Source organism: Melozone crissalis, unplaced genomic scaffold (assembly GCF_028551555.1).
Source record: "Melozone crissalis strain CALT ecotype California unplaced genomic scaffold, PUWL_Pcris_2 ptg000042l_1, whole genome shotgun sequence".
NCBI classification, from domain to species: Eukaryota; Metazoa; Chordata; class Aves; order Passeriformes; family Passerellidae; genus Melozone; species Melozone crissalis.
In genome coordinates, this window is record NW_026535820.1 from 37,443,236 (window position 1) to 37,462,999 (window position 19,764).

At 39.3% G+C, this 19,764-nt stretch overlaps 1 protein-coding gene across 4 annotated transcripts in view; it reads right to left on the reverse strand.

Annotated features, from left to right (window-relative positions):
- FHOD3 (formin homology 2 domain containing 3) overlaps positions 1-19,764 on the reverse strand; it is a 374,964-nt gene that overhangs the window by 105,298 nt on the left and 249,902 nt on the right. For all 4 annotated transcript variants that reach the window (XM_054284852.1, XM_054284853.1, XM_054284851.1 and 1 more), the window contains exons 7-10: positions 19,406-19,517; positions 12,608-12,702; positions 8,363-8,506; positions 6,244-6,479 (exon numbers count right to left, since the gene is read on the reverse strand). In XM_054284852.1, the coding sequence (XP_054140827.1) occupies positions 6,244-6,479; positions 8,363-8,506; positions 12,608-12,702; positions 19,406-19,517 (587 nt within the window). The remainder of the gene's footprint in view (positions 1-6,243; positions 6,480-8,362; positions 8,507-12,607; positions 12,703-19,405; positions 19,518-19,764) is intronic.

Here is a 19,764-nt window from a genome sequence, read left to right on the forward strand (position 1 = left end):
TGCTCATATGTATATGTGTATGTCTATGTGTATGTACATGTATTAAAGAGATTCACATCCGCAGATTTGTGCCTGCATGTTTATTGTGGAGATGTTTTCTTTGTCTAATTTCATGCCTCAGTTGTTTTAAATATCCAAAACTAGGAACCAGAGATAAACATCATGGGAAAAAAAAAAAACCAACCAATGTGTTTCTTTCTATTACAGCAATAAAAGAAAAATTAACTTCCTCTCTCATCTGGGCCTTTAGTAATGTATACCACAACCTGAGTCTTACATCAAATGATGATGTTGAGTCTCCCCACTTTGCTGTTTAATATCTATATACCACTCATCATATTTGACATAAACAGCAACTCTAAGAGATCCTAAATAAAATGAAATAAACCCCACCCACCACTTTATCTTTGATCTATACCCATTAAGTATTTATACAATCAAATATTTTCTTCTTATAGTGTTGTGCAAAGTCACCAGAACTTGAAACATCATGACAAAACTAGAATTTTTCCATAGTAAATGCTAGAGAAAAATAAAAGATTAGTTATGGTTTGGGATGTCTGAAAACATGGAAAATCATGATAATAAAAAAAACAAGTCTCAGCTGTATCTTGGGCAAACCAACCCTGCAGTCCTGGCTTTACATGAAGCAATTTGAACAATCAGTTAATGAGGACTAATAAGCAAACTAAGGTCTGTGCTGTTGGTTAGAAACTCATCAGGAATCCAAAGCTGAGCCAAAAAATGCTTAGCATCAGAGGCTCAGCTGTATTCATTGTTTTCTGGTAAAACCAAAATAGCATCACAATTTCTGCCTGCATCTTGGCAATCCTCAAACATCAGAAACATGCATTTTCTAACAAACAGGACCTTACAACTTCTCAGCACAGCTTTCCTTTATTTAGACAACTATTTGCTTGTTTTTTTCTAGGCCCATAAAGGGTGTTAAGGACCTTGAGCCCAGGGCGCACCATGCCATGGAGCTGTGTCCAGCTAGCCTAGGAATTTGTGGGAAACTTTGGAATTCCCTGTGCTACTCTTTGCTCAGAGGAACAGTACTAACAGGCTTCCAGGCAGGACCCTGAAAAAAAGCCAAGTTCATAGATACATAATTCCCTGTTTCTCTGTTGTTTTTACCTTATCAATTTAGCTCTCTTGAAGGCCAGCTTTCTTCAAATTTAAAAATATGGAAGCCTCAGATGGACCTGAACAGTTGGTCCTCCTCATATCTTTTTAGCCTCATGGTCTACTAAGATAAAGCTTACTAAGGGCAGCTTTGGTCACTGATGCAGATTGCAGGCTCCACTCTGATAAGTTCTTAAGATGGCAGTCAGTTCTTTCATTTGTTAGGTGTCAAACACAGGAATACTGAAAAGAACATTCTAACCATGGCCAGGTTATCTCTAGCTGAATGTGTTTAGTATTATAAGATCAATCTTAGCAATTATTTGGTGGTTTTTGATAATATAAAACAAAGCAAAGCTATGGAAATAAAAAGCAGAGTCTAATGAAGAGAGGAAAACACCTAATTCTAGCTATTTACAGCTTCATAAACCTCAGTCTTTGACCTGTAACTAATTCCATAGTGATGGAGCTGTTCACTCAAATGCTGGTAAGAGGTGTCAGTGTAAATCTCCCAGAAGCTAATTTGAACATATTTGCTAAGGTCTGGCTGATACAGCTCTGATGGGACACCCAGAGCAAGAGATGAGTATGGTCTCTGTGCAGTACTGAAGAAAAGGAAATGCACAGCAAAATGTGAAACATTAATTTGAAAAACTGGGAGGAGCACTTGTTTCTGATTTTGATGTACAGAACTCAGAGAAGCTGTGCCATGCTCAAGAGAGCACTGAGAACTTCTGACCAGGCTGCCTTTTACTTTCTGAAACCCAGTCAGGAAGAGACTAAAAGACAGAGAGACAGAAATTTGCCTTTTAATGCTTATTTAGCCAGAAATCACTGCATACAATAACAATATAAATCTAGTGCAAATCCCATGCTACTCCTTGCATTTTTCCCTGTCTCTATCCATGGTGTGGCTGGAAAAAGCTAGCTTTACTTTAAAAAGAAAACAATCAAACAAACAACACAACCCATGGAAGAATGTGTTTAAAAGACTACTGCATAAGAAGCAGCATGCTAGACCACAGACTGAGAGCACTCAGTTTGGGCCAGGGCAGAAAGCCTTAGGAGATACCTCCAGCACAGCACTAAAACATCATGCTAAACAGGACCAAAGTTCCCACAGGGCTTATTGGTGCTCTATGCCATCATGATAAGAGAAAGAAGTTTTAGCAAAGCAGACCTGCTGCTGGTCAGGACAGGGATATTAAAGTATGCTGCAGTAGGTACAGACCTTTAAATCAACCTTCGGCCTTTCTTAGTTAGTAGTTGTTATCAACTTTACTTACTTATTTAGTAACAGGCACATCAGGCTGAGCTTTGCTCTCCATGAAAACTATTTTAACACAAAGCAGATTTGGATCCTTATTTGTTTTGAACCACAGGCAAAAAAACAATACATTTAGTTTGGAAAAAGGCTGCCAAGTGGATGAAAAAGGCCTGCAAGTTTTCCTTTTGGTCGCCCTTAGCATTTACTGTCAACTTTTCCCAGCTCAAAACCCAAAGTCTGCTCTCAATTAGCCTGGCATAGATCAGAACAACTCCATTGACTTCAGACAACTTTTCTGGATATAGAGCATTGTGAGACAGAACAGAATTTGGCCAATATTGTCCTTTTTTTGTTGTTTTACCGGCACCATGAATTTCTCTCTTTTTGGAAGACTTATCGGTTGACACAAAGCAGATGATTGTGGACAACCTGTTTGATGTGGTAAACAAAAGCAAAGCCATTGCCAAAACAGCTGATGAGCTACAAAGAAAAGAAACATTAATATTGTGGGAAGGAGAATGATGGGAAAGAACTTGAACCTTCTCCTGATTTTGGTACAGAAGTCCAAAAATAACCTAGAATATTTCCCAAAATAAAACTTAGTACAGTGTATGAGTGCAACTTCAATCTCTAACCGTGTTCATCAGAAGCAATTCCACTGGGTCTAATCCACTGTAAAACCAGACATAAGACATCTGCAGCCACACACAAAGTTTAGAGCTTTTAGCAGGAACAACACAGTAAGATTATCATTAGTACTGTTACAATTCCTACTGGGAAAGAAAATGTAGTGAAGGAATAAAGACTGAAATCCATTCTGTAACTATTTTTTGGAAAATAGAGCACTGCAAAAACTTACTGTCAAATTTTTTTTCTTTCTCAAGAGGAACCAGGGTTATGAACTAAAAGGTCATTAGCAGGAGACAGTTCTTTCATGGCTGAACAGAAGTCACTTTCAATTTACAGAGGTAGTGAGTAATTTTATCCATTTGTATAGATTCCTCTCTACAACATTAACAATGGAAGCAACAGGGTCATAATGAGCGTTTCTTCTGACAAAATCAAGTGATGCCTGCATCATATTCTAACATAGGATTTTAAAATTTAAATGCAAACTGCCACAAGATCAATCTAGCCAAGTCCTTTAAACCCATAAAGACCAAATGCTCAAATTTGAAAATCAGATTAGAGAAAACCTCTTTCCATTTTAGTCTAATTCAAATTCTATAAATTTGTAAAAACCTTAAAGGACACATTCAACTTCACTATTTTTCTGCCTAAACATTAATGAGTAGAAGCCATAAGGCTTTTAGGCTTTTCCTTTTTTCCTTTCCTTTTTTTTTTTTTTGGTCTCAATTTAGCTATCAGGTGTAGAGATACTGTTGCACACATCTGGACTATTTCACTAGAAGTTGAGAGTTACTGGAATAAGATAAAGCAGGAAGGCTGTTTTTCCTCTTCCTACCACAACTACAGATTTGGGCAGATAATGAATCTAAAAATGTGAAGGACAGAATCTGCTTATCTGAAAAGCTTGTTTACCAGAAACACTTTACCAGAAAAATGAGAATTATAGAAGATCCAACAGTTGACTAACTTCTTTTTATGGTAACTTAAACAATTCCACTGAGCATAGAACTTGCATCCTCAAATCCTGAACATACTTTGTAGTCTGTAATGTCCCTTGGGAAAAAAATCTGATTTGCTAGCTACAAATAATTCCCTGCCTTTACTTGTTAAGAGGACTGGATAATGGGGGTGGGGGCTGAGGCAGTATTTTTATTTAACTAATATGCAAAGTAAAGATCAGAATTACACACATTCATAATTGCATGCCTGTTTCCTTACAGAGCCAGGTGAGTAAGCTGGACATTCCAAATGGAAATGAAGAGAATTTAATTATTGTCTTACAGAAGATAACTGCAACACAAAATTAAAATTCACTGCTTAGAGAAAGATTTCTTTCTTGTATTTAAACTTAAAATAAGGTTTAAAATATGTCACTGTCAAAAAGCGTGTGAAGCAGAACTATATTAATTTTTTTTTCAAAAAAGTAGCATGATTATTGAAATTATGTTATGTTGGTTAAAAAATATTTCAAAGAGCTTCTGAAACTGATTTGTTGTGGTTTTATTCTCTCTATTCTATTCCCACTAAAAATTAGCTCAAATGCAAATTTATCAGAAGCTACTGAAGCCTGCAAAATAAAGCTAGCAAGCACACACAATAATAGTGAAAAAACATGTTGGTAGAAGTTGTTGTCCTGGATGGCTTCTATCAGTTTAATTAACAGTAAGGGAATGAACAATTCCCTTCTGCAGAATGGAAGCATCTCCTCCTTTCCAATCCAAATTCATGAGTTTTACAAAAAAAAAAAATCATATAAATCATATAACCATAAATATCTGCTCCACATTCATGGTTACAGATTCCCAGTCATATTGTTAAGTCCTGAAGCAGGGCCCAAGGTCATGCACAGGCATCCCATGCAGAGCAGCTGAAGCTCCCAGCTGTACTCACTCTGAAGATGCTTTAAACTCATCCTCAAATGCACTGTCATCCTTGTTATCAGCCTGTAAGAGCATGGGGCTCTCAGCTGGCAGCCCACTAAAGACCAGGCCATGGAAGGTGATGGAAAACAAGTGTTAATGTGTTGTCAAATGCCAAAAGAAAAAAAAAAGAAAAAAAAAAGAAGAAAAAAAAAAGAAAATAAGGTGCTATATATGTGGTATACAACCTTCAACTACTATTTCAGTTATCTGGAGTCTTACATTTTCATATTGCCAGAACCCATTAAACTTTAGTCAACCCAGGTCTCTTTGCAAGAAGGACTGCTTTACATGCAACATAGGATTTTAAGACTCTAAGTTTACATCCCCTGCCACCCAAGAGAAACCTTCAATGAACTTCCCAAAAGTTATAATTAATACAAGATATGCTCTTGTACAGACCATGCTTCAGTTTTTCAAACTGCATCTTCAGCAATGAGATGACAGTGTCCAGCTTTTGCTGTCTGCAGCTTTCATGTATCACCATCTGAGCTAGTCAGCCAGATTCCCTTTAGAATCAACAGCCAGTCTCAGAGCTTGATTCATCTTGGTTGAAATTTCAGGCATGTAGAACACATTAGATAACTGAAGGCCCACCAGCGCTTGCTGCACTGCACTGACATCAAAGAGAGGAGGGCTGATCAGACATGTAACTGTGGTGAATTACTTCCAGCCCTGTTGTGCAGCAGTCAGACACGCTGAGGATCTGCAGCTCCTTTTTTTCCTAAGCACACACAGCCTAAGCCAACCATCATAGGACTGGCAAAGACACCATCTTCAACTGACTCCACTGTTGCAGACTGCTGCTCAGCTAGCCATTGCTGCCTCTCTTTTGCTAATTATAAAACATTAGATATGTTCACTACTCTGCTGTAGCCTCAAAGGCAAATATTTATGCTGGAATGAAGAGGAGGAAAAAAAATAAGAATGAACTGTAACATACACAGAACAAACAGCTCTGAATTAACGTTACCATGCTCTTGTTACAATCTTCTGTTATGTGAACATAGTGAATATAAAATCTGTCAATGGATGAAATTAGTTCTCATACCAAATGCTCTATGTCGTGTGGTTTGGGTCTCCTTAGGATGGATGGTGCCAAAGAACTTAGCTATGTAGGTAAGTCACCCACAAATCCATTTCCTTTTTGTGCTGCTGTTTTAACTCTGAATACGCTTTTGTTTTTTTCATTTTTATTTCAATGAAAAGAGGAAGATAAAGAAAAGCCTATCATATTAATAAAGTGCAATGAGCAGAAAGCGACGGGAGAAGAAAGGAATACCCCTCAGCTTCTGCCCTTACCTCTCACTGAGCTCCTCCACGCGCTGCCCGTGGCTCAGCACGAAGCTGGACTGCCCGCAGGGGCTGGCAGGGGCTGACAAAGTGCTCTTGATGCTGTTGTGTGCCGAGTGCCTGCGGCTCCGCCGGCGCTCCAGCCCCCTGCGCTCGCCCGCACCGAGGCTGGCCCTCCTCCGGTCCTTGCGCCCGCTGGGAGGCGGCTCAGCACCCTCATCTCCGTCCTCATGCCTCAGCGTCACCTGGGAAACAAAGGAACAAGGCCCACACGGTCCCCTCAGCTACCACAGGTCTTCACACCTAGGCTTAGAAATTTCCTGGTCTCAACATGATGAACTCCAATTAGCGTCACTGTTTCTACAGCTATCCCCGAAAGTCACTGTCTATCCATTAGTGCAGTGTGGCAGCTCTAACAATGGAATTATATACTGATGTCTTGCATACAACATTGTATACTGATGTCTCGCATACAACATTACAGGACCTGTAACAACACATTTACGTGCCTCCTAATCTGTTTGTCGTCTTTTTAATGTGGGACCAAATTTTCAAGGAAGCTGAGCAGTCTTGGACAACTAGTTCTCTTTATATCCTTCCAAAATACTTAGGCAAAGACTTGGTTTTATTGATGTTAACAGGAAAAAGCTCCATGCATTGACTGATTCAACACTTCTTCATGTTCAGACATGACACTTGTAGTGATTAAGTGGAAGTTACCATCTAAAGTGTGCTGGAATTAGCATGGGTGCAATGCCAAATACCTCAAACTGCTGCACGCCTCAGATGTGCCAATGTGAACTACCTCTAATAGAAACTACCTCTAATAGAAACATGAGGAGAGAGATTCCTGGCTGAAACAACGTAGTATCTAATGACTCTCATCTGAAATGCAGCCTAACATCTAAATAATCATTGTAAGTGAAAGATCTACTCAAATGGGCAGAGGTACAGAAAGGGTGATGTGTGCCATCAGAAGAATTCCTATCTTCTTGTTCCTATTAGTCTTGTTACTCTGGTAATTCTTACCAGAAGTTTTTTTTTTTTAAAAAGGGGGGGAAGTGAGATATCTCTGCTTGGGGTGTAAAATCTGTTTCTGTAAGGAAAAACAGATTTTTCAGGTAAAAAACAGGATTGGCAGATAAAAGAAAGAACCTGAAAAGACATATTTAAATTTAATTTGGTCATCAAGAAAAAGCTGACACCAACTAAGTCAACTGCCAATTCTGCAAGTCTTTCAGTAGGTGCAGCATGCACAAAAAACCAATCCATCCTTTTAAGAATAATCACTACATTTTAAAAAGGCCATTATAAGATGATGCCTCCGATGATAGAAAAAGAAAGAACATTACTGATCCCTCTCCTTCTCTTGCTCTTCCTAGAAATTGCTGTGTATAAAGCTTAACTCTGCTAGTTAGTGAAGTGGCATGGGAGTAGAACTGATGGAGAAAATGGAGAATCAAATCTATTAAATCCTTTGCTGGACTTAGGCAGTGATGAAGTAATTTAACTTTGTCATATGAGAACGCTAATTCACATTTACATTACAACTTCAGCCTAAACCTCCTACCTCCAACACTTCCCAAAATCTGAAAAAAGGCTAATTATTAAGAAACTGGATTTCCTACCCCTACATATAAATGCTTCAGAAGAAGTTATTTTATACCCAGGTGGTAAATGTGGAGTCACTCATTACTGCAAACTGCATAGGATCTGGTCCAGTGTAAACTCTTAAACACGGACTTGCTGGATATTCAGTTGCAGAACAAGTGGTACTTGTGAAGTTGAGCTCAGCTGAACCTTTTTGATGAGCTGAATACTTTCGCACATGGGAAGAACTACTTGCTTCAGCATGTGCAACTAGCAGTTGCAGAGAGGAGGCTAGTAAATGTGCTGGTTTGCCTTGGACTATGCCCCAGCTTTAATACAAAATGCCTTTGCATAAAAGGCAGCTATGTGCCATAGCAGGTTACATATACAAATGTGTACAGTACTTACAGCAACCAGATGTTTTTCTTTCAAAATAGGAGAGATAACCAAATTTCACCTAGGTTACATTCCCCCCCTCCTCTCAGCTTTGAAGTTTGCACAAGCTGTAAGATGCATAAAACAGGGCATGTTATGTTACCTCATAAATGTTAAATTGCTCAACTAAGTCCAAGTCTGTTCCTTTCTTGTTCAAGTGTCTCTGTGAAATAGCTTCGATGCCTAGCTCTTCCAGACAGTCCACCACATCGTAGAAAGAGTCTTGATCTGGCAATCCTGACAGCGTCTAAGAATCAAAGGAAAAACATTTAAATCTGTTTGTTTTGAAAAGAATTAAACAAAGGATTTTAAAAGTGGGTGGCAAGTGGTGCTATGTATGATTTCAATAAAGTAAAACCCATGATGTGGGAGTAGAGACACCGATAGAAAATAAAAAACAAGTGGCACAGCTTTTAACAAACAACTCTCTGCACTATGTAGAAAAACGAATAATTGGCAAAACAAATCAATGTTGTTATTTTATACAAAAAAGTATGGAAAATGTAGGTCTTTAAAATACACAGTTGGATTCTTTCTTGCGGCATTCAAGTGCAGACTTAAAGAACAGAGAATGTTAAACCATCAAACACAGGGATAAAAGCAAAGAGGGAGAAAAAAAACCCCAAAATGCTTAGCTAAAAAGAGCAAAGCTCAGTTCCTACTGATTCTTTTAGGTTTAACCTTAAGAAGAAAAAGTCCAATGCACAGCTATGTGATGTCAGGATAGCAGGAAATATCCTGCACCATGTGCCTACTGCCCTCCACACTTGCAGCAACAGTCATCTTCCCTGAGCACAAATTGGTTTGTACAGAGATAGTGACTCCTCTGCTCCCTTTCAAATTAAAAAGGCTTATTAAAGTTACACTGACTCCTTAATTCCTATTCCAGTTTGCTACTGATTCCTAGTCACTTTGTGCTGATTTTTCACTGCTCTTTATGCATGATGCAGAAGGACTAGTTTAATCCTGCAGATGTTGAGCAGAAACAACTGTACACACCATGCCACCTACCTGCAGGGCAAGGACATCCCTCCCTGCAGGAACCAGTCCATGCAGAGCTGCTGCTGCAAAATACCTGAGAGTGCATGCTGGAAGCAACACAGTTTTTCTGGATTAGCTCATCAGAGAGGTTTACTCCGAAGTAGTTTCTTCTCTCCCATTCAATTAGCTAAGTAATTTATCTATATTCCCAGCTGAGGAGAGAAAGAGCAAGGCAAAGAGATGCAAAACCCAGGCCCTCTCCAAGAAGAGTTACATCCTCTCATGGCTGGGATGAACTGTGCTTTGTGAATGCTGTTTTTCTGGAGCCCATCTTCTCCAAGGTGGCTCTGAGCAGCAGAGTGCAGAAAACAGGAGACCCTCTAGGCTGCCTCCCTACACCAAGAACCTTCACATTCAGAAAAATGGATCTGGATTACATGACTAATGAGAGAAATGGGAAGCTGACATGGCTGTCTTGTTAAAGCACATCTTTCCTGTGATGCAAGCCATGAAATATGTGTACCAACAAAGTACATTTTAATTTTTTTTTTCTAATTAAACACAACACAGCAACATTTTCTTCAGTCATTACAGGATTCTTAACTGGTGAAATCCACAACAACAGGAATTCTTAGCACAAAGGTCAATTAACTGTTAAGGTTATATGTTCAGGCTTTAATTAGAAATTTCTCTCTTTCCAGGATGGCACTTTGTTTAGAACCCACTGAAGACTATGAAACTAAAACATCCTGCATAGTGCTGAAAACAGGTACCACATTTATTTTGTTCCTTCCTAAACTGACACCTAGCATTGAGTAAAAATCTAAGGATTCAGCAAATGAAGTTCTCATACTGCACATTCAGTGGAACTTTAACTTGGATGTGGAAATATTATCATAGAAAAGTGTTCAACTATGAGGCTTTCAGTTGCAAATGAAAGACATGGACAGCAACTATTCTGACCAAAATGCCTTCATGCACAGTAGGATGTGATGTTTATCTGCAAAATGGTGGAGGAACAATTAGATCTCTGAGCATTTACTTCCTAAAATAACAGGAAATTATCTTCATGTTGATATGCAGATCACCCACCTTCAAGTACAGCTTTTTTAAAATCCAAACTAAGGCAAGCTGTAGACTGGAAAAACAGCAGCATAAAGTAGTATTTACTGGCAACTGCTGCTGTCAGCAGCCTTTTATTGGTTATTATAATTTTAAATCACACAGCAGTATAAATCCATTTTTCACTGCATGTTGTTGACCAGAACTGGACAATAACATATTTTTTTCTTTGCATGGTTCATCATTGCACTCACAGATTCACTTTCAGAGCCTAAAGCATATCAAATTCAATTTCTAACTATTCCAAGAAAAATAACAAAGGTTATACTGGAACTATGCATAATCAGAAGTATCTGCACTGGGATCACTCTCATCTAAGAAATTCATTAATACCTAAATCCTCACAAATTAAGAGAGGGTTAATAAAATATTGGCATAACTAAATTGGTTTAGCATCAATAAAAGAGAGGGAGAAGATAAAAGGACTATAGCAATTCTTATGTCTGGGCAGATATGTTTTCTGCTTTGGAGCAGGAAGGAACACAGTCTGTAAACGGATACATGGAGAAAGAAAAAAAAGTACAGACATGCTTCCTTAAGACAAATCCTTCATGAGGACTCTGCCCGCACTGAAAACTTTGACATTTCCTTGTCTAGAGAAGCCGAAACCATCTGAGCCTTCTTTGTATTCTCTTTGAGGTAAAAAAATTACAACTGTTACATGCTGCTTGCTGTTTTCTCTATAATCATGAAAAATATCCCATTAAAAACATCATAAAGCTGCCCATAAGCCAGATCATAATTATAAGTGTGGATTTGTGGGATTCCTCTCTTCCTTGATCTTCATAACTGCCTTGCTTCTTTGACTGTGACATGCTTTTTCTTTTTGAATGTTTTTAAAGAACTACCTCCTCCTAAAAATAGCTTTAAATGTACTGAAAAACTCAGAATAATGGAATCTACTACAGGACAATAACAGCATCAGCAGGGAAAACCTTTGAGGAAGTCAAACACCAGGTAGGTTACAACTGTGCAAATGATGAAAAGAACTCTCTCAGGATGAGGAATCAGTACACAAAACAAGGTGGAAAGCAGAGACATTAATGACTGATCACCTTGGCTTTAATAGCAGATACAGACAGAAGCATATGTAACTGCTGATGCTTTTCAGAAAGAGTACAGCAGTAAAGTAAGGTGGTCTTTTAAAATCAAGAGGAACCTTACTACTGTGGAATCAGGAGCAAAGGTCACTCTAAGCATAAGTACAGTAAGATCAGTAATATCACCAGGAGAAGTTAGTCCTTCTCAGACATATTTGCTGGAAAATATCTGCCATTAAGAAATCCTTTTATTTAAAAAAAACCAAACAAAAACTAACAAAAATCCAACAAAAAAGCAAAAAGCAACCCACAATTCCAATCATGTAGCCAAGAGCCCAATAAACTGGCAGCTTGGTGTATAACCCCCACGAACAAAATCAGCATTTTCAAGTGAATACAATGAGTAATAATAATATTTCCTAATACTCTGCCCTATTAAGTATAACCATAAAACACACAATTATTTTGTTTGCCAAGAGTATGCTGGCTTTCTGTGCTCTTAAAAAAATTAATCTTTAATTTTAGTACTCCCTCCCCCTACAATTTGTCTGTGACTAGATGCTGATTTTTAAGGAATTTACAATTATAAATTTCTAACTTTCAAGATCTTTCTATTTTCTCCCTCCCAACAGCATAAGCCAATATTTCAGAAAATATTTGACTTTACTGCAAAACTATGACTTACAAATCCAGTCACCAAAAAATATAAGGAAATCAGAAAAAAATGTTACCTTACTTTTTTAAGCAGAAGCACCCTTACTAGCACTCAGACCTGTTAAATTAATCATATTTATATCACAGCAAAAAAAAAAAAAATTAAACTATATGAACTAGAAAACTGTGCATGACACAAGCCTTTGTGAGCATGTGATCTTTTCACCAGCACTTGCATTCCTTCTCCCCTTGGATAATCTGTTGAGTTACTTTGTCATGTTTTCCTTTAGCACAGCATTGTCAGCCCTGGGAGAGGAGCCATGTCAGACCACAATTCCACACAACAACCACCAAAATAACACCTCTGCTCCCTGGTGCTGCCTCTGGGTGGCTGCAGCACAAGTTACAGGAGTGTGCTGATTGATTATAGCTTGTCCTGCAGCTTCTCTGTGACAGGTCTCTTCCATCACATACTCTCAACAGGGAAATCCATGACACAATTGAAAACAGCAATATTATCTGCACCAGTCATGCCAACAAAGTAAACAAACCTTGTTAACCAAGGTCATTGCATAAACCAGTAGTTCCGTATCAACTCCATCCTTCTCCTCCAGTATCTCCATGATGTTGGACCATGGCTTGACTCCTAGAGGAAAAGCAGAAACTTTGCTTATGGTGATCAAAATGGGAAGCTACATAAAAAGCTTCTACTTATCCACAAAGTGGCACAAATTGGAATATGTGGCCAGGTGAAAGCTTAAGCAGACCAGCTTTGTCTACAGTCTCTCCCGCTCCCCTGAGAGTGACGTTAATGTAGACAGTGAAAACTACAATCCAGCCTATTGCAGGGATATAAAATATGGCAGGTGGACTCTCTACAAAGGCACCAGCTTCTCTCCCTTGTTGATGAAGGGAGCACAGCACACTGTGCTTTGTTAGCACAGAGCAACTGACACCAAAATTCTGAAAATCAGGTGACAGGAATTTTACCCAGCCTATCATAGGTTCACATAGGCTTTGATAAATCTTCAGCAGAGACCTACGTGCTGTGCTTTCAGTGTGCCTGCTGCTCCTATTTCTAGTGCTATTGCCGAGTTGCGCTGCATTAAGGTAAGGCCGGTTAACAAAACATTGTGGCAGAGAAACAGTTTTCTCAAATTACAGGCTATATGTCTTGGACAAAAGAAACGATCAGTGAGGGAAAAGATCTTTGCTGTGGCTCGTTCCCAAAATACTTTAATAGGAAACCCACCTACAGAACTTTCAGATATGATTCTTTCATTTTTCACTAAGAAAGGTCAAAATTTGTGCTTGTAGTTATTTGCTTGATTTGCATTTACATATTTCTCTGATACCTAAACCCAAACAGTTTAGTGAGTTATTGTGCTAAAAATATCAGGCAAGCAATACACTACCCAGACTCAGCCTCTTCTGTGGAAGGTAGCTTGTAAAACTGTCCTATCTCACTTGACTGAATGGCAAGATGGCTGTATGTACCAAATTTTATCTAGGAAAACTGAAATAAATAACGAAAGACTGCAATCCAGTGTTTTGTTAAGAGTAAAGTTAAAGGTGAGGAGGACTTATAAATCCAGTCACCAAAAGCAGAGAGCTAACCTTAGCCCCGAGTTACACTCAATTCAACTACACAACATAACTGTGATAGTCTTTCAGTTTCAGAGGGAAACATGCAGAGTATTCCAACAGCCCACATCCCCTGAACACTATATAGCTGATGAGAGTTTGAGTATAATCAGGCAGAAAAATGCAAACGTGCCGTCATAGCCACCTGTTGCTGACTGATCAGTCAACCCCAAGGTCTAAACTCTGTATTACCCTGTAACAGCCCTTGCTTATTAAAGATGGTATCCAATAGGTACCCTGCTACACAGACATAAAATCTCTGCTAACCAAGGATCTGCGTTTTCAAGGCAATGGCAATGAACTGCGTGGAAAAACCTGTCTAAAAGTGAATGTGCAGACAGCAGTATTTCTCCTTTTTTTTCTCCCCCCTCAGACAGTCTCTGATCTTGACCAGTCAGGGCTTTTTTATCTTAAGCAAAATCAAAGGAGGAAGGGGATTCACTCTCAGATCTCCAGATGTATCTATATGCATTCCTAATTAAATACTAATTCAAATACATGTCTGTAATGAAAATACACTAGACGCCTCTTTACCAGATTCTCTATATTGCCAGGCATTTTGTGCAGTATATGTTCAAAAGTCATGTGGAACAAATTCACTCAGCTTGCAAATGATTTATGATCAGCAGGAATGATATTCTCACTACAAAAATGTTTTCCTGTGGTTTTCAGTGAAAAAAAAAAAGAAAAATGGAAGGAAATAGGAAAGAGAAACAAAATGGGGAAACCATGCAAGTCTGTCTCACAATAACGCCATTTGGAAAAACAGTGAGTTGATAACAACATAAAAACATAATTATTTAATCCACTGAATTATTCAGTGAGAGTTCTTTGTTATTGCAGGCAGGTTCTACTCTTATTGAAACAATCCTGTTTTTTTTTTTTTTTGGGCAGCATCCATGTATCATAAAATAATAATTTCATAGTCACCTTGCTGTTTTCCTGAAAGGATGATACATAATATTTTTCAAGCAATACTGCTATTTTATTTCAGAATGCAATTTTTAAAAAATATTGTCGATTGGACACACCTGCTAGTAACGCAGCCCTGTAACAGCTCATCTATCTTGGAAAAGCTTTCTTTATGCTTCTGCTACTAAACTTCCAAAATCTAGGCTTAAATTCCAAATTCTTCATCTATTCCCTAACTACAGTCAAGAGGAGGCAGTACTATCAATAACTTTGTCAGAGCTATTCCAATTTGTACCAGGTTAAACCTTTCCTTCAAATGTTATTTCCTCCATTTTGATCTCAGTCTGAACAGCCAAGAAGTGAACGTGGAAATAGCTGTGAGGACATCTACTACCCACCCAGGGTAAGGCAGTTCTTCTGTGGAAGTCTCACCATGAGCTTCCTGCCTTGCTGTCCTTGGGTTAATATTCTTCCACATATATAATGAGAATCTGTAGTTTCCAACTTATGATCCGTACAGCATGGGACATACACAGATCCAGCTCAGCTCCCCCTTTCAGAGCTCCCCTTTCCAGAGCCTGTGCAGTCCAGCACACTTAAAGTGAAAAGAGTCCTGTTCAGATTAAGATCATAATGAGGAAAACTGCATTTGAAAATAAAGGTTTCATCTTGTACATATTGGAGTAGCTCTGCCAAAGTCATTGATAGTACTGCCTCCTCTTGATTCTAGTTAGGGAACAGGTGAATGTCTTCCTTCACCAGATCCTGATGTAGAAAAATGATGATCTAGAAGACTGATGATATAGAATCCAGTGATTTTTCTGGGAGCAGATGGGTAAGACTTTGTGGGAAAATCAATGAGAGTGATGAAACAGGCTCAGTGAAGTGAAGCACCAGAGATTGAGTTTTGTGTGTTTTCCTGCCTCCTAATGGGTAAAATGAGAACTGCTTGACTGCCCTTTAGGGGCTTGTCACTTGGAAGAGCTCTTTGTCACAGCTGTTCTGACAGGGAGGCTGCAGTTTCAACTCTGATGGTACTTGCAGTGTTATGAGCAACCATGTATGGTGTATAGACAAAGAACAATGAGGCTGCAACAATTAAGCAAATATTAAATTAATTCAGTATATTTTCAGAATTACATTGCCCATTGTTTTAAGTCCCAGTCTTTTCTGTTTCCTCTTTGAATGCTTTTACATATTTATTTGAATGCTTTTGTTCGTGTCATACACAAAACTTGACACTAGAACTACAAAACAGGTGCACAGTTTGTATAAAGCATGAAATATCATGCACAAGGGCAGAACCTTGCATGATAACTGCCACCAACTTAGAGAGTGTCTGTCTCCAGCAGCTATAGGCTGGAAAGGTAGTGATACTTTTGTAAAGACCTTGACATCTTGTACTTCTGGCTATTTATATTTGAATGAACTTATATCTTTCCATCATACCTACAGTGTGTGAGTTAATTTAGTGGAATCTAACTAGGAATGAAATTGCAGGAAAAGCAAAGAACAGATAATGAGGGCCATTTGGCTCTAATCTCTATGCTAAAATACGATTGTGATAAAGAAGCCCTAGACAGCAGAGTACAGTGCCAGCTTCACTTCCCAGAGCCTTTGCATTCTTATGCTTAAACTGAAAAGAGACCAAATTCCTCTAGAGTTCTGAAACAAAAAGCATGGGAGAAGGGAGGAGCTAGATGGAAGTGCAAGGACAAGCTAATTCCTACATGACGAGGGCCATGCAGTTACTCATTTATGGTCTGCTTGTACCTCAGAGTAAAGGCAGTACTTCCATGGATCTCTGCACTCCAGTTTGCATGTGGATGTATTCACACATAGAAACCACAGCTGGGATCATTTTGAAACCAGGCTGAGTTAATATGGGGTTCTAGAAGTTAATCATGTGTGCTACACATGTTGAAGAATTATGTCATATCTCATCACCTTGTATGTACATGAAACATCGAACTTTTATCAAAGCAGTGCTGAACTTAATTACATACCTGCAAGATTTATGACGATGGTTCAAGAAAAGGAATATTGCTTTTCTCTCTTTTTCTGCTTTGTTTCATCAGTCATTAAAAGCAGGTACTTCTCATTTTTAGGCCACAAATTTAAAATTATACATTAAAACACAGCATATGCACATCTGAAAGTGAAGGGCTTTGACATTGTATCCCACAGCATTCTTCTGGAGAAACTGGCTGCTCATGGCTTGGATGGGTGCACTGTTCACTGGGTAGAAAACTGACTGGATGGTTGGCCTAGAGAGTGGTAGTGTCTGGAGTTCAGTTCAGCTGGCAGATGATCACTCTTAGGGTCCCCCAGGCCCCAGTGTTGGGGACACTCCTGTTTAATATTGTTATCAATGACCTGGATGAGGGGACTGAGGGCACCCTCACGTCAGTTTGCAGGTGACTCCCAAGTTAGATGGGCGTGTTGATCTGCGGAAGGGCAACAAATCTCTTCAGGGGAATCTGGACAGGGAGGATCAACGGGACAAAGACAGTTGTATGACAATCAGCAAGGTCCTGGTACTTGGGTCACAACAGCCCCATGCAGCGCTGGGGCAGAGCAGCTGGAAAACAGCCTGTCAGAAAAGGACCTGGGAGTGCTGGTCCACAGCAGCTGAACATGAGCCACCATGTGCCAGGTGGCCAAGAAGGCCAATGGCATCCTAGCCTGTATCAGGAACAGTGTGGCCAGCAGCAGCAGGGAAGTTATTGTCTCTTTGTACTTGGCACTGGTGAGGCCTCCTCTTGAATCCTGTGCTTGGTTTTGGGCCCCTCACTTCAAGGAGGACATTGAGGTGCTGAAGAGTGTCCAGAGAAAGGCAACAAAGATGGTGCAGGGTCTGGAGCACAAGCCTTATGAGGAGTGACTGAAGGAGCTGGGGTTCTTTAGCATGGAGAAAAGGAGGGTCAGGGGAACCTTACTTCTCCCTACAACTCCTGAAAGGAAGCTGTAGCCAAGTGGGGGTTGTCCTCTTTTCCTGGTTAGCAAATGACAGGATGAGAGGAAATTACCCCAGGTTGCATCAAGGAAGGTTTAGGTCAGATATTAGGAAGAATTTTTTTCACCAACCCAAAAGGGTTATCAGGTTCTGGAACAGGCTGCCCAGGGAGGTGGTGGAGTCACCATCTCCAGAGGTATTTAAAAGACATGCAGATGCAGCACTGAGGGACATGGTTTAGTGAGGAACTTGGCAGTGCTGTGTTAATGGTTTGACTCAGTGGTCTTAAAACTCTTTTCCAACCAAAATGACTCTGTGATTCTATTATATTGATGACCTAAAAAGGGAACTAAATATAAAACAAGAAAGAAAAATCTCTTAAGGAGCTAAGAACAACTGCTTAATGAAAATAATTTTAAAAAATAGGAAAAAGGAAAAACTGGGTATTTGGGTTAAGGTATTTGCAGGAGTTCATAAAATAATCCACTAAAGCACAGGTATGAGAATTCCTGTAAAACCTCTCATTATGCTCTTAACATATGCTCATCTAACTACATGCATCAGTTTTTTCAAGTCTTGTGTTGTTACTTAAGTTGTTTTATTACTTTGGAGCATTTAAAGGATTGCCTAAGACTGCTTTACAGACAGAGAAGGGAATAGTTTGTTTCTCTTTTTTCTTTAATAATGAATTTACTAGCATGTTAGGAGATATAGGGCATTTTGAACTCATTGAGAATATCAGTGGGCTCAAAAAGCTGATGAAACATTAAGAATGACTGACAAAAGGAGTCACAGTGCTCACAGGTACATGAATATTATAATCATATTTATGCTTATGGCATTGTAAGGTTTAGTGCTTTTAATTTAAAACAGAAAGCCAACTGGCAGAATTTGCTGTTTGGAATTGCCCCTGCCTGCTTCCTTGCTATAAGAGATAATTTGGGTTTTTTCTTTTCAACCCATTCTGATAACTGAAAGCAAAATTTGGCATCTTTTTCCTATTTCTGGCACCACCTTTCTCCCCAGCCCCCAACATTTTCTTGTTTCACTTTTACCATATCAAGTCTCTCAGACAAGTTGAGTATAGAGGCAGTTGCTCCACAGAGGGAAGCTTGCTTTCGACCTCCATGTTTGAGACCACAACAATGGATCTCCTAACCTCAAAAACTCTCCTTGAGGCAAAGGAATGTTTTACATCAAGAGAGAATGCCCCAGGAGCTTAGTGATGGCTTTGTGGGAAGAACAAGAAAGAGCCATTTTTGTTCTATTTATTTGTAAAAAATACAGTATACATATTCAAGTATTTTTCATGAGCCTGAAGGGTAACAGATTTCATAGTATAATATCTGCTCAAGGGCTTTATTTTAATGTAACAACAGATGGTTTTGCTTTTAGTATAAAGCCTGTACTATTACTGACCTCGTCTTTCTCTTCAAAGGGATTACACTGATTAGATATCATTTTCTCTTCTAAATCAGACTGCTGCTTCCCAGAAGGAAGTGGAAAGATGGTCTTGCCCAAAGGAGCCTCTGAGTCGGAAGATATGGGGGGGGGGGGGTTTACTTAGCATGTGGGTGCAGGGAAAGGGCAATGACTCTGGCACCCCAGGAGGTAATGGAGTTCTTCAGTTTTCACTTTTCACTTTCCCATTACAATTAATTCTTCAAACAACCTTAGATTATATGAATACTTAAAAAATGCTTTTAAGAAATAAAAGGTATGTTGGACAAAGCAGGCATCGATGACAGCAACTCTAGGACCACTGAAAGCAGTGATGAAATGCTACCTTGATCTCAGCAGTGCAGAGATGTTGCAACCCCCTGGTAAGGCTACTCACCTCTCTTTTCATCCACAGTGGATACTGCCTGGATCAAAAGTGGGGAGTTGGACTCTGTGTACTCCACAAACACCAGCAGCAGCTTCAGTGCTGTCTTTACCACCAGGCGAAACTGGAAGAAAAGAGTGCGACTTGTCATTCTCCAAACCGCAGCATTCCCAGCTGTGGGAAGTGACACTGGGCAAGAGGCAAGCCCAGCAGTCCACATCTGGTAGTAACACACAAACAGAAGAGATTAAACTGGGACAGCATTGGAAAAATGGAAGGTAAACAGCTGGCTGAGAATTTCATTCACTGGACAGTGCTCTCCTAGGGAACCCCCAGTAGTCAATGAATGCAAATGAAAGCTTAATACTGCC